Source organism: Bos mutus, chromosome 1, assembly GCF_027580195.1.
Source record: "Bos mutus isolate GX-2022 chromosome 1, NWIPB_WYAK_1.1, whole genome shotgun sequence".
In the NCBI taxonomy this organism is placed as follows: Eukaryota; Metazoa; Chordata; class Mammalia; order Artiodactyla; family Bovidae; genus Bos; species Bos mutus.
In genome coordinates, this window is record NC_091617.1 from 139,162,262 (window position 1) to 139,178,315 (window position 16,054).

The 16,054-nt window shown below is 43.7% G+C and overlaps 1 protein-coding gene across 1 annotated transcript in view; it reads right to left on the reverse strand.

Moving 5' to 3' along the window:
- Positions 1-16,054, reverse strand: part of DSCAM (DS cell adhesion molecule) — a 692,286-nt gene that overhangs the window by 213,282 nt on the left and 462,950 nt on the right. Inside the window, exon 11 of the mRNA XM_070363231.1 lies at positions 11,870-12,043. Within this exon, the coding sequence (XP_070219332.1) occupies positions 11,870-12,043 (174 nt within the window). The remainder of the gene's footprint in view (positions 1-11,869; positions 12,044-16,054) is intronic.

Sequence of the window (16,054 nt, forward strand, 5' to 3'; positions counted from 1 at the left end):
CCTCTGGAGGAGGAAAGGGCAACCCACTCTAGTATTCTTGCCTGAATAGTCCCATGGACAGAGGAGCCTGGCAGGCTACATTCCATGGGGTCACAAAGAGTCAGACACGACCGAATGACTGAGCACATCGGTGCTAATTCCAAGTGCTCTGCGGCCAGCTTCCTGCACCCAAATACAGAAGGTATTAAAGCACATTTATATCTTTAAAATGGGGTGGTCCTAAATGAAAAGGCAGCAAACCCCAAGGACCTGTTGAGAACATCCTTGGTTCTAACTCTGTATAAATGATGTCAGACTTACAGCCTGTCAGGATGGATGACTTCCTGGAGGCAGACATTGTGGTTGTGGAGCTGCAGGCAGATGGGGAAACCCAGTCCTTCCTGGGCTGCCAGCCACTAACATCAAAGTCTGTCTGGGTCCTCTGGGAAAGGGAGCCGATCAGATGGCTGTTGCTGGGGTCCTCTGGGAAAGGGAGCCGATCAGATGGCTGTTGCTGCTAAGTCGCTTCAATCATGTCCTACTCTCTGCGACCCCATAGACAGAAGCCTACCAGGCTGTCCCTGGAATTCTCCAGGCAAGAATACTGGAGTGGGGTGCCATTTCCTTCTCCAGTGCATGAAAGGGAAAAGTGAAAGTGAAGTCACTCAGTTGTGTCCGACTCTTCGTGACCTCATGGATTGTAGCCTACCAGGCTCCTCCATCCATGGGATTTTGCAGGCAAGAGTACTGGAGTGGGTTGCCATTTCCTTCTCCCGATCAGATGGAGGTACAGGTAAATTCGTCTTGAGGAGCAGAATCATCATAATGAAGGCTGGAGGCAGGCTGGAAGTGGGCAGGCTGGCGACTCAGGGAAGGGTCACCTTTGCAGCTCTAGTGAGAAGGTAGCCTGGAGGCAGAAGTGCTTCTCACTCTGGGCAGCTCCGTCTGTTTTCCTGCAGGACTTTCAACTGATTGGTTGAGGCCCACTCACATTATAGAGCAAGGGTCCCTAACCTCCGGACCACAGACTGGTACTAGTTAGTGGCCTGTTAGGAACCAGGCCACACAGCAGGAGGTAAGCAGCAGGCTAGTGAGTGAACCTTCACCTTTATTTATAGCCACTCTCCATTGCTCATGTTACCACCTGAGCTCAGGGTTCCCACTGATTCTTCATTATGGTGAGCTGTATATTTATTTCATTACATATCACAGTGTAATAATGGTGGAAATGAAATGCACAATAAATGGAACATACCAGAATCATCCCCAAACCAGCCCCTTACTGGTCTGAGGAAAAGTTGTATTTTATGAAACTGGTCCCTGGTGCCAAAAAGGTTGGGGATTGCTGCTATGGAGGATAATCTGCTTTCCTCAGAGTCTATTGATTAAAATGTTAATCTCATTGTGATGCTGGAGAAGACTTGAGATTCCCTTGGACAGCAAGGATATCAAACCAGTCAATCTTAAAGGAAATCAACCCTGAATATTCACTAGGAGGACTGATGCTGAAGCTGAAGCTCCAATACTTTGGCCACCTAATGTGAAAAGCCTGGAAAGACACTGATGCTGGGAAAGACTGAGGGAAGGAGGAGAAGGGGGCAGCAGAGGATGAGATGGTTCAATAGCATCACTGACTCAATGGACTTGAATCTGAGCAAACTCCAGGAGATAGTGAAGGACATGGAAACCTGGTGTGCTACAGTCCATGGGGTTGAAAAGAGATGGTCACGACTTAGCAACTGAACAACAACAACTCATCCAAAAAATACTTTCCTAGAATCATCTAGACAGGTGTTTGACACTGGGCACCATAGCCTAGCCAAGTGGACATACAACATTAACTGTCACAAACTCACCACTGGCCAACCTGGCACCACACACACTTCTTTACACCATGTTTATTCTCTGAAAAAGACAATATAGCAGGGCCATACTTCCACTTAACATGATGTAGCTATCTTATGGAAGAACATGCATGTGTGCGTACTCAGTCCTGTCTGACTCTTTGCAACCCCATGGACTGTAGCCCTCCAGGCTCCTTGTCTGTGGGATTTCCCAGGCAAGAGAACAGGAGCGGGTTGCCATTTCCTTCTCCAGGGGATCTATCTTCTCAAACCAGGGATCGAACCCACGTCTCCTCCATCTCCTGCATTAGTATGCAGATTCTTTACCACCAAGCTACCTGGGAAGCCCCTGTGCTCCTCCAAAACAGTCCCTAAAATCAACAGCTAAATGGACAGATGCGCACATGTGAACACCTAACGTTTAGGTGCTGGAATCACTAGGCTAAGCATGTGGGGATTTACATAAATAAGTGGGAATATATATATATTTAAAGGCCCACTGCTCACACCCTCTCTGTCTTTCTGATGCAGCCACATCTGGAGCTGCAAAGAGCAGATGACTGGTCACTGCCCTGGTGGCCACAGGGACCCCTCCGTGACCCACCCTTGCATTACAAATGTTCATCAGTGTTCTCATGCACTGTCTTTGGACATGTCCTAACATGAGTTGTTCAGATTGTCCCTGAGAAAGGTCAAACCTGGGAGTCCCCAGGAGCAAAGTGAGCTTATAGCCCAAATACCTGCACACAACGTGACATTAACTGTCACAGGGGAACCTCCAAGCCTCCCCTTTCCATAAGCTTATTTCCATGCAACTGTTCACAAAGCAAATGACAGCCCAGATGAATCGGTGGAGCTTATGATAAAACTGGTGTGGTTTTATTTATTTACCAGGGAACTATTTAATTCGGGGTATGGATTTGTAGTAAAAGCCTATTAGCTTCATCTACAGAGAGCAGAGTTAAGGACTGCCAAGGCAGATAGAAAATTAGAGGGGAATTCTTGAAAGAAGGGAGTCACAGAGAGTGAAGTCTCAGTATTTGCATATCTTATCTTCCCAAATATTGGATGACTACTAAACAATGCAAAAGGTCACAGGGTGACCAAGAGGGGGCTCCTGTGGGCAGCTAGGCAGTGACCAGGTGGGTCTGCAGGCAGCTCAGTGGAGGCCAGAATGGAGGGCGACGGATGACTGAGGACCGAGGGTGCTGGTACCACCGCCCCCAGAAACCTTGAAACGGCAGACTACCCTGAACTGGCAAAAATAGCTTCAGCTGCTGAGTAGAAGGGTGCCCCCACACAGAAGAAGGAGGAAAAAGAAGTACGGAGGGAAAACACATGTTCTTTCCCACAGAGGAATACTAGTCTGGTGACATTGAAGAGATGCTGTTGGTGTCCTTCACTCTCCATCCACCAGGGACTGACCCCCGCTCTGGGATGTGCCTGAGGTCCCCAGCTTGCTGTTGACCCTCAGCTGTCATTCCTTCGCAGACCCCCCCTCCCCTAACCCAGAGCAGCGTACTGGATGAATTCCAGTTTAGACCGGGTTCCTCAACCCAAATAGGACCCCTCAGGGGTGTTGTGCTCAGCCTGACTTGCTAGGAGAGGAGCAGTGATGGTCAAATTGAGTCCCATGACCTGCTGTCTGCTTTCTATTTAGTCTGGATGCTTCCAGCTGTAAATGAGAATACCCTGACCCATACTGGCTGAGACAGCAAAGCCATCAAATAACTGGTCCTCCCAGACAATGATGAAATTGGAGGTGGGGAGATCGCAAATGCAGTAGATTAGGGACAAATCTCTACTTTTCTGTTTTTCTTTTTAACAGTAGAAAAAGCACACAACTTTATTCATTTTTACATGCACAGGAGTTCACAAGAAAAAAAAAAAAGAAACTCAAAGAAATGGCTAGACTCAGGGGCTTATGTATCCTTTTAACAAAAAAAGAGGGGTTGGGCTTAAAGGGTCGATGAATTATGGGGAAGTGGCTAGGAAATATACGGGGTTACTAATGGAAAACAGGGACTTTTTTTTGTTTGTTTTTATTCTACCTTCCTTTATGTATCGGTTTTATCCTCAAGAAAATGCCAAAGTGTCCCCATGAATCAAGGTGTCACCTCCAGATAGGGTCAAGAATTTAAAGATGTGTATCTCTTGCAGAGTCTACTATGAAGACTAGGGAAATCTTTTCAGAATGATCACACATCTCTTCTACATTTCATTGACCAAAAGTGGTCACATGCCCATCCTTAAACCAATCGTGCTCAATGGGAATAGGCTGCCATTGGTTGGTTCAGACTAGAGTTCACATCTACTGGTTCAGACAGGTTGGGATTTACTTGCTGGGGCAGGTGACCTAGCTGCTGTGTTTGCTCTGAGTCAAACGCAAGACTTAGCCAAACATCTCTACTGTCACTCAGTGCATGCAGGGATATCATTAAAAAGTGCCACAAACTGGTGGTTTAAGTAACAGAAATCTATTCTCCTACAGTTTTGGAGCCAGGAGTCTGAAACCAAGGTGTGGGCAGGGCAGTGTTCTCTCTGAAGGACTGAGGGGAGAATCCTTCCTGCCTCTGCTGGCTTCCCTTGGCCGAGGAAGCCCAAGTGCAGTGTCTGTCTTCACATGGCTGATTCCTTCCATGTCTGTGTCCAAATTTCCCCTTTTTGTATGACACTAGTCCTATTGGACTGAGGTCCACAGGACTCCAGTAATACCCCCTTTTACACATTTTATCTATAAAAATCCTATTCCCAAACAAGGTTACAACTGGGGGTACTGGGGTTAGGACATCAATCTATGAATTCTAGGAGGACACAATTTAACGCTTTATATTTAGAGAGGAGGGGAACTGAAATTGAGGCTGGTGACAAATCGTAGTTGCTCTAGTAGCCTTCCCATCTCGCAGATCCCTTCTTAACACCAAGAACCTTCCGCTGGTGGGATTCCAGGCTCAGGGAAGATGTGAAATGCAAACGTTCAGCTGCCCTCCCTGGCAGGACCCAGCACCCACCATCGGCAATACAGCCACTTGGGGGTCCCGCCAGCTAACAGGTCCCTCCACTTCTCCATGCTTCCTTTTCCAGGCTCTGCTCCATCCTTTGCTTCTGACATAGACATCATCAAGAAAGCTGCAGGTACTTTTGTCAACTGGACTTCAGATAGGAAGGGCAAGGGCTATGAGCATGCACATACGTGTACATGTCGGATACCGTGGAGGGGGCCTGGTGGGCGCCACGGTTAGGAAAGTGTGTAAACTGGGTGATTTTGAATCAGGACACCTCGTAGTCTGTTGGGGCACTGATCCATCTCGGGGGGTGTAATTTAGGAATGACACCAGTAGTCACAGCCTCCAGCTCAACAACAGCTGCCCTCACCCTGCACCAACCACGTGTCTGGCTGAGCCCTCACACGTGAAGGTTCACGTCAGCCCCACTGCAGCCACAGAGAGAGGCGTGTGCACTGTCTCTGTGTTTCACGGTCCTGCAGAGAGGGTGAGGCACCTGCACAGGGCACCGGGCTGGACCAGACGGAACCCAGGCAATGTGGGCCTGGAGCCCGACTGCTGACCGCTTTACGCATGTCTTTGACGCATTCATGTCTCACCAGCCCCAAGGCTGCACTACGGTGTGGATGTGATCTTTCATTTGATAAAGAAATATCAAAACCTAGTTTTCAGTAATAGCTAGTTTGCCACTGGTTCACTGTTGTTTATTCCTCTTCCACCTATGTGACCCTATTGTCGTGGGCTTGTAGCTTCCAGCCCAATGTTCTGAGATATTTGCCTGAAAAGTACAACACACAGTCTTCATTTGAGGCCATCCGGGCCTTAATTTTCTAGAAAAGTCATGCTGACCTTTTCTCTTCATGAATCCCTTTGAGGATATCACGAAGGCTACATGTTCCGCCCCACCCCACCAGATAAACACATACATTTTTACATATGGTTTCAAGGGATTGCTTAACCCCATGGCATCATTCACAGTCCTCCAGGGCCCAGGAATCAAGGTTCAGAAGGTTTGATTTAGAAGCTCTCTGAATTAAAATAATAGAGGGAAAGTAGCATTAGACTAAGACACACATAAGCTATCTTGACAGTTTAAGGAACACAAAATTTTAAATAGTCCCTTGGGCAGTAAGGAGATTAAACCAGTCAACTCTAAAGGAAATCAATTCTGAATATTCATTGGAAGAACTGATGCTGAAGCTCCAATACTTTGGCCACCTGATGCAAAGAGCCGACTCAATGGAAAAGACCCTGATGCTGGGAAAGATTGAAGGCAGGAGGAGGAGGGGGTGACAGAGGATGAGATGGTTGGACAGAATCATCAACAGGAATTTGAGCATGGTCCAGAAGATGGTGAAGGACAGGAAGCCTGGGGTGCTGCAGTTCACGGGTTCACAAAGAGTCAGACACGACTGATCGACTGAACAACAGCAGAGCATTCAAATGTGAGTCTGCTACTTCTGTGAGCAGCAAAGAGAAAACACAAACCTGCATCTCTTATGCTTGGAGTACAGAGTGGCCTTTCAGAGTGACCAGGGGAACCTGGGAGCGCCCTGTGGGATGGCCTCAGGCCATCATGACCTCCCTGAGGGTCAGCCTAGGGTAGTGCTCCTTCCTCCTCCCAGAGCATCACAGGGCAAGGCTGCAGGTGTTTGTGGGTGAACCTGTGGGTCCTGAGGTGGCGCATGAGTGCAGGAAGTTGCAGGGGTTGAATGGACTGTCCAAGGGTGGATATGAACAGATTCTATTTGGGGTGGTAGTGTAGAGTGATGAAATATTGTATTCCACCCCAACACCCACTCTGGCAATAACAGGACAAGAGGTAGGCTGAAGTCAAATCATGTTACTATCCAGAAACAGCCAGGACCTGGGGACTGTCTGACCGGAGTTGGTGCATGCACACTCATGCATCCCTACATTCTGGGAACACGGAGATCAGGTGGCATGGGACCCAGGGACCTGCTCAGAGCGGGGGCCTGAGGACCAAGACTAGACTGGAACCTATGGGTGGACTCTGGGATCCAGAGGTGGGGGAGGGTGGATTCCACGAGTAACAGACTCTCCAGGGAAGCACCTGCTCCTGTTTGATGAGGGATGTTCTATTGCACAGCATGTGGGAATCAGAAGGGACCTGTGAGAGTGGTGGATGAAAGAAGAGCTGCCTGGCATCGTGGGCTAGAGATCCACATGGAAAACAGTGTTCCCGGAGGCACACAGGCTCAGATTGGCTGGGGCAGAAACCTGGGACAGTGGAGGGTGCAATTTTGGCACCTGAGAAGATAGCTCTTCCACTTGAAAGATTCCACAGCTTCAGGAATTGTTTTCTTAGCACAAAAGACCACATTCCCCAGATCCCAAGTGGTCCCTCATGTGGGGGTGGGAGAGACTTCTGCAGCCCCTGATGGTCCTGGGGTGAGGGATGTAGCATGATCACCAGAGGCCAAATTTGATTCAAAGTCGAGCCCAGTTCCCCTGTCCTTTTTGCCAAAAGTCCTGAACATTATCTGGTGTTTTGGGTCCCTATCCCTGGGATGATCTTTCATAAATGATAAATCAGCATTGAGATTATAATGGTGAATCAGAAGCAGGAATACCAACAAAGCTGGAAGGATATGCACTGATTATTTTTTTATCTCATGATGACTTTCTATCTCACGACCTTTCATTCCAAACATGGTTGCCTGCTATCTTCCCTTCCCATGGCCTCTTTATGTCTGACTCCAAAATGGGAGATGGCAGGGAGGCACTCATAAAATTGCTTTATTATTAGAGTGGTGGGTTTTGAAATCATTGGAGTGGTGGTAAGAAAACTTCCCAGACAGGAAACCCAGTCTGCACCAGGACTTGATTCCCAGCATCCACTGAGTCCTCCTCCATACCAGGCTCTAGTAGTAGTGTTCGGGTCTTTAAAGTGTATGTAAAATCCAGTGCCAGCCTCCCTGGGCATCCAGAGCTCTCATCTGAGAAGCCACTTTAATTTCCTGACAAACCTGATCAGGTAGAAAGCCCTGTCCTATTGCATTTAAAAATATTTGCAGACCAGTTTTTTTTTTTTTTAATGACTTTTAGAAAACAGAGAATACTTAATATTTTTACTGAAGGCAGTGCAGTTTCTTTTGAAACATTAAAGAAATCATGCCTGATGCAAGCCTGGGTAGCATCAGATAAGAAGAGCCCAGAACCTCTCTGCTGCAATGTCAGGTATAATCCCACCATGGCTGCAGGGACATACAATCTGCTTGTTTGGCAGCTGGGTACCAAGTTTGACTGTGCCAGGCCAGAGTGGAGGCTCTCTGTTTCCACTGTCTCCTGTTTTCCTGGTAAAAACTACCTACACACCCACTGGCAGGTCTCCCACGACCATGTGCTCAGCCTAAGCCTGTCAGTGTTCACAGACTCAGTAGTGTTGTTAAGCAAGTACATGAAGATCAAGTGCAAGCCATCGCTCTGTTAGCTGTTGTTTTCGTTTAAATGTGATCACTGGAGGAACAGCGTCACTGTGTATCTTCTGTCTCTGTGCTTTTATATCTCTTCTTGAAATTATGTTTTTGCTTTTCAGAGTTTAAACATTGTGCTTTTAGAGGGTTAAAGATACCAGATGCCTGAAGTTGAAATTATGTACAAAGCTTGTTGTTTAGTCACTCAGTCATGTCTGACTCTGCGGTCTTGTGGACTGCAGCACGCTAAGCTTCCGTGTCTGGTTTGCTCAGACTCATGTCCGTCAAGTTGGTGATGCCATCCAATCATCTCATTCTCTGTCATCCCCTTGTCCTCCTGACTTCAATTTTGTACAAAGCTACCTGAGGGTTATCAAGAACTGGTAAAATGAACTGTTTCATAAATGCACCTCTCTGCTAATAGTCTATATGGTTTGAGAGACAGAAACTAAGATTGGCCAGCTCTAAGAACATCTGTCTTTGATGAACAAACACTCACTATGAATTTTTCTTTCTCTGGTCCCCTCCACTTACCTGGTACAACATTCAAACACAGTTACCCCTCACTTTGAGTCTTTTGATCTCTTATATTTGCTCTCTCTCCCTCCCATGCCTCTGCTTACCCTCAACAACTCTATCTTTCAAACTGCATCCTTCAGGACTAAAAACTCTGGCACCCTGAGTGCTGTTCTGTAGTCACTAATTCTACAAGGGATGGGAACCTGTGTGTTCCAGGTGTCCCCCCCTCTGTCCTGACAGGGGTGCCCTCTGCTGGAGCAGAGCTGTCCACACTCAGGCCTGATGGTCCCAAGGAGGGAAAGCCCATTAAGAGGAAGTGGACATCTTTGTGGTCCCATGTCTACTCTAATACCAGCATCAAAAGTATGGAGAGAGATGTGGGGAAACCTTCAATTTCTGCATTTTCAAATTCTACCCATTTTAAAAGATTTTTTCACCCTGACACTTCCCTTAATCTCCTCAAAATGATGGTGCTGTCCTCCCAGGCATCTCTGTGCACCTTACTCTTTTTCTTGCACTGTGATTAGCAGGCTGTACTCCTGCCTTGCTGTCTTCTTTCTCAAAACATACATTCTTTCATTCATGAAGGCAAGGTCCATGGTTGACTGTATTTACATCCTTCAGAGGGTTCTGTATCTATTAGAGCCTAGATATGTATTAGTGGGATAGAAAACAATTTTTTTTTTAATTGTTATTCTTAACCACCTTGCTTGGGAGATAAGTGGTAATATTAATGAATGTGATTTTTGCAGGAAGATCCCCTAGAGAAGGAAATGGCAACCTACTCCAGTATTCTTGCCTGGGAAATCCCATGGACAGAGGAGCCTGGTGGGCTACAGCCGAAGGGGTCAAAAAGAGTGCGACACAACTTAGCAACTGAGTGACCACCACCACCAGTGAAATGCCTCAGTCAAACATGTGTTAGACTGGTGTAACTCAGTGAACCAATGTTTTTAAAATGACCAATATAGTGTGTTACAGGCTTCGCTTGTGGCTCAGCTGGTAAAGAATCTGCCTGGAATGCGGGAGACCTGGGTTCGATCCCTGGGTTGGGAAGATCCCCTGGAGAAGGGAACGGCCACCCACTCCAGTATTCTGCCCTGGAGAAATGTACTGTACTGTACATGCGCTGTATAGTCCATGGGGTCACAAAGAGCTGGACACAACTAAGCGACATTCACTTTCGCTTTCATAGTGTGTTACAACATTGTGACTGTGTGCAGTTTCTATTTAAAGGGCAAGAAAGACCAATGGAATAGTGTAACCAAGTATGAAAAGTCATTAATGTTATTTCAAATTCCACATGGTAACTATTTTATTGAAAACCACGACTGATTGAGTTTTGGTATAGAATCACTGAAGAATATCCACAATTATCTGAGAAAGCTACTAAAATATTCTTTCCTTTTCTGACAATATGTCTGTACAAAGCTAAATTTTCTTTATTAATTCAACCAGAACAGTATATTTTAACAGTCTAAATGTAGAAAGAGATATCAGAACTGAACAGTCTTCTATAAAACCATATTTTAAAGGCATTTGTAAAAATGTAAAATGATGCTCCTCTTCTCATTTATTGTTTTGGAAAATAGAATCATTTTTCATTAAAATATGCTATTTTTAGCATGCAAAATATATTCTTTTTGTTGGGGAAAGATGGATCAATATTGGTCAATGTTGGTCCTCAAATCTTGAGTTTCCTTAATATTTCATCAATTTATTATTTTTAAAAATTACCACTTCAACTTTGGATTTAAGTGATATGACTTTTTGTCCTCTAATTATTGCAAATTAGTTTCTCTAGAATATGACATTTAGCAGTCAAAATTATGTATTGATATGTCCACAATGTATTAATATTTCAAAGCAACCTTATTTCAGAACTATAATCTGTTAATGATACAAAAGTATAGCACTAGCCCCAAGCATCCAGTATCATGCATCAAACCTGGACTGGCATCTCGTTTCATACATGATATTTTACATGTTTCGGGAGGAGGGTTCAGGATGGGGAACACATGTATACCTGTGGCGGATTCATTTTGATATTTGGCAAAACTAATACAATTATGTAAAGTTTAAAAATAAAATAAAATTAAAAAAATAAAATAAAATAAAAAAAAAAAAAACAAAAGTATAGCAATAGATAGCTTGATATTTTCATTGTCATATTAGAAAAAAATAGATTAACTGGAATAAATTCTTGTAGCTAGTCTTTAAGTCTCTGTCTCTCTCACACATAGCACTGAAATTCACTTTTAAGTCCAATCTCCTAATAAATAAGATGGTAGAGATCCTTGAAAACCTATACACAGCATAGTTAAACAAGAGGAAGTCTGATTAAAGCTTGTGGTCAGGAAGACATCTCAATCTACACAGTAGCAAAGCATATAAATGAAGAAAGACGTAAGCCATTCAGTGTAAACTAGATGTACAACCATTTGCTAGTGAGCAATGCTCAGTAGAAGCTGGTCTACTTTATGTCCTCTCTTTGGTGGTTTAGCAACCAAAGTACAAAAATAATTTCACCCTTTCCTATAAAATCTGTCAGCAACATGGATGCTAAGTATAATCCTATATGCTTTATCTTCTTGTAGGGATGTATGTTAATAATGAGGTTTCCAGTTTCTTGATTTCACAGTGATCTTAAAGAAGGAAATATATGGACAAGCTTGCAAATGACAAAAAGCATGAAGAGACCACTGAAAAGAACACATCTGAGACCTTGCACTAGGCTTTTCCATGATAAAATCAACAGGAGAGAAATCTGGGTGCCAAAGGCAGCAACCCACTCATCGGCTGGGCTGCTCAGAGCCTGAACCCATGGCCAGGGGAGTGGAGGGAGGGAAGCCCAGGGCTCCCTGCCCTGGACACATATTCTGATGCACACTCTGCATATTCTGACAGTCGCTGAACTTCTACTAGCCTCTTCAACTGTATATTTAAGACAGGAAAGCATCAACCCCCCCAGCTGCAACAAACCACATTTTGTTTTGTTTTGTTTTTAAACAGTGTGCGTGGAGACCACTGAAAATGGAAGCCCCAGAGCCCTATTTAGGTAAAATGAAGAGCTCGTCTTCCTTACTTTTCACCGTGAGGTACATGGACTTGCTGACGTCCGCGCCCACATCGTTGCTGACCTTGCACAGGTAGTAGCCACTGTCTTCTTCCACCACGTGCTTGATCAACAGAGACCCATTGCTGAGGACCTGAATTCGGCCATTCAGGGCAATCGGTTGGAACTGGGGAACCCCAGCACCTGGAATAAAATAAAATAAAGAGGAATGGTGATGCCAACAGGAGTAAAAACAGGGAGACAATGAACTCAAGGTCATCAGACAACACGGGGAGGTGACGGAAGACAATGAACTCAAGGGCATCAGACAACACGGGGAGGTGACGGATGCTGAACACACATCCCAGCAGACAGGCCCCTGATGTGCCAAGACTCTTTTTTCTTTCTTCTGATAATGAAATTCTTGTTTAGGGAGAAACATGTTTATTTAAAATCATAGCATTTCAAACGCTGAGATAAACAGTAAGAGACCTTACAGATAGTTTCCACATAAAAAGCCAGATTTGATGAGCCTTAACTGGTTGATAAATTATTCACAGAAATCACAGTAGAATGACTACAGAAGTAGACATCTTGTGTGTAACTAACTTAATTTGTTGTGTTCCCAGGGACTTAAAATGAATGTAAACAAGAATGCTTCAGGGGGAGGACATTTGAAGACTTCCCACAATGCACACATCTGAGACTACAAGGTGAATACCAATATTGCAGACTTCCCTTCTAAGCGTGGTCTAGAAATACAATGTACTATTAATACCATTTAATGTTATTAAATAACTGTTAGATCATTGCACTAAGACAGCACAATTAAAACACCTTAAAGTGCTTGCATTCAAGGAGATATAGCCCATTTGTCTATGCTATGATCATAAACATGATCCATATAAAAGATCCATATGAAACTATTTTGAAAAATAGACTTAGAAATAATAAAACAGAAGATAAGGGAGATTTCTGGGAAAACAGTAGTTGGTTGAATCAGATGATACTGCTATGTTGCTTTTCCCCCTTCTGGGACTTAGGAGGGTGTGGTCTAGGCCTTGAAAGGCTGATAGGGTTTCTCATATTCTGATCTGAATCTGAAGATTTGGGGAGAATACCCACAGGTGAAGACAACTCCTTCTTTCTAGAGAAAGCCTGAAGCATGGGCCAAATATGTGCTCTAGAGAAGAGCTGCTGGTTTCTGTGTCCCCAGAACCTATGTGGGACCTGAACAGGTGAGAGGTCACCCACTCATGTGGGAAACTTCAGACTTTGTGTATGGGGAAATGAAACAAGAGGGGATACACTTCTTCCTATAGTTTCCCCCATAACTCATCATTTACTTATTGGTGTCCTCAGGTCACAGTGACAGAGACTACTGCTGTGCCTTCTCTTCCCTGTTTCAGCTCCACCAAAGAGACAAAGGAAGTTAACTATGTATCTAAGGGGACCCTCCACAATGAATTTGAAAGGCAAACAGCATTGCTAAAGCAGGTAGGTTCTACCAAAAGAGAACTTCTAGAGAAGATATATGAATTAATTCAAATTTAAAACATAGAATTCCATTTCTGAAAAGGATGGAGAAAGACACAAAAGAATATCACTTCCATTCTAACCACCAAAAGGAGATGGTTAATCTACAAAATCATACTTTTCTTGGAATAAATCACAGAGCAGAAGTCACAGGCAACTGGGTAAAGTTAGTCTGCAAAGAATTTAAAATATCCTACAAGGAGCTATGGCATATGTAAACAATCTCATGTTTGGTAGAGAGTGAGAGAACAAGATCCTGGACATACAAGCAGGAAGAAGTAAAGAACTGGAAATAAGTATAGCCCAATTCAGCTTCTACTCTTTTATGCATCAGAGTATTATAAGATAATAAAATGTTGTAAGATAAAAAAAAAAAAAAAAAGAAATAAGCAAGCAAGAAGGACCAGAGAGGAAATCATCAACAGTCTTGAAAGCTTAGTATGAAACTGTCGAATAAGAACTTTATGACAACCATGACTAATAACCATAGACAGGTAAGGGATTCAGAAAGAACATTAAAACCATACAAAAGAGAAAGATAGATAAATAAAATGTTAGAAACAATATTTCTACAATATTAGATGTAAGGAATTCCTTAATCTAATTAGCAGATTGAATACAGTAGATAAAATAATTAGTGAACCTGAAGCTAGGCCAACAGAAATTATCCAAATTAAAACAAAAAGTGCAAAAGAGTGAAAAAAACAGAATAGGTTGTCCTAGAGCTGTAGAACAATATCAAATATTCTAACACTGGGTAGTGACAGTCTCAAAAAGAGAAGATAGGGGCAGAAGAAATAATATTTGAAATATAGATGACTTTAATATCACTATCAATCATTTTGACTGAACTGAGATTTATAGAACTCTACATCCTAGAACAGCAGATTCCATGCTAGTTTTGAGTGCACATGGAGCAGTTACCCAGAGAGATAGTATTTTGGGCCATAATAAAAAGTTCAATAGATGTTATAAGATAAATTAATACAGATTATGTTCTAGTTCCAGAAAAATATCTATTTCTGTTTTACTGACTATGCTAAAGACTTTGACTGTGTGGATCACAATAAACTGTGGAAAATTCTGAAAGAGATGGGCATGCCAGACCACCTGACCTGCCTCTTGGGAAACCTGTATGCGCAGGAAGCAACAGTTAGAACTGGACATGGAACAACAGACTGGTTCCAAATAGGAAAAGGAGTACATCAAGGCTGTATACTGTCCCTGTGCTTATTTAACTTATATGCAGAGTACCTCATGAGAAATGCTGGGCTGGAAGAAGCACAAGCTGGAATCAAGATTGCCAGGAGAAATATCAATAACCTCAGATATGCAGATGACATCACCCTTATGGCAGAAAGTGAAGAGGAACTAAAAAGCCTCTTGATGAAAGTGAAAGAGGAGAGTGAAAAAGCTGACTTAAATCTCAACTTTCAGAAAATTGTGATCATGGCATCCGGTCCCATCATTTCATGGCAAATAGATGGGGAAACAGTGGAAACATTGGCTGACTTTATTTTTCTGGGCTCCAAAATCACTGCAGATGGTAACTGCAGCCATGAAATTAAAACATGCTTACTCCTGAGAAGGAAAGTTATGACCAACCTAGACAGCATATTCCACTCCAGTGCTCTTGCCTGGAGAATCCCATGGACGGAGGGCCTGGTAGGCTGCAGTCCATGGGGTTGCTAAAAGTCGGACACGACTGAGCGACTTCACTTTCACTTTTCACTTTCCTACACTGGAGAAGGAAATGGCAACCCACTCCAGCTTGCCTGGAGAATCCCAGGGATGGGTGCCTGGTGGGCCGCTGTCTATGGGGTCACACAGGGTCGGACACGACTGATGTGACTTAGCAGCAGCAGCAGCAGCAGACAGCATATTGAAAAGCAGAGACATTACTTTGTCAACAAAGGTCCGCCTAGTCAAGGCTATGGTTTTTCCAGTGGCATGTATGGATGTGAGAGTTGGACTCTAAAGAAAACTGAGAGCCAAAGAATTGATGTTTTGAACTGTGGTGTTGGAAAAGACTCTTGAGAGTCCCCTGGACTGCAAAGAGATCCAACCAGTCTATCCTAAAGGAGGTCAGTCCTGGGTGTTCATTGGTAGGACTGATGTTGAAGATGATACTCCAATACTTCAGCCCCCTGATGTGGAGAGCTGACTCATTTGAAAAGACCCTGTTGCTGGGAAAGATTGAGGGCAGAAGGAGAAGGTTGATGACAGAGGACGAGATGGTTGGATGGCATCACTGACTCAATGGACATGGGTTTGGATGAACTCTGGGAGTTGGTGATGGACAGGGAGGCCTGGCATGCTGTGGTTTATGGGGTCGCAAAGAGTTGGACACAACTGAGCGACTGAACTGATGTTCTAGTTCCACAGAAAAACTAACATTGAGATCAATAACAGAAATGTATCTGGGAAAAACCTCAAATATTTGAAAATTAAACAATGCAATTCTAAATAACTCATGAGTCAAAGAAGAAATCACCAAAATAATTAGAAGATATATATATATATATATATATATATACACACACATATATTTTTGAGTTGAATAAGAATGTAAATACAGTATATCAAAATGCATGGAATGCAGTTAAAAGCAACACTTAGATGGAAGTTTGTAGCATTAATGTTTGTGTTGGAAAAGGAAAAAGATCGCACATCAGTGAT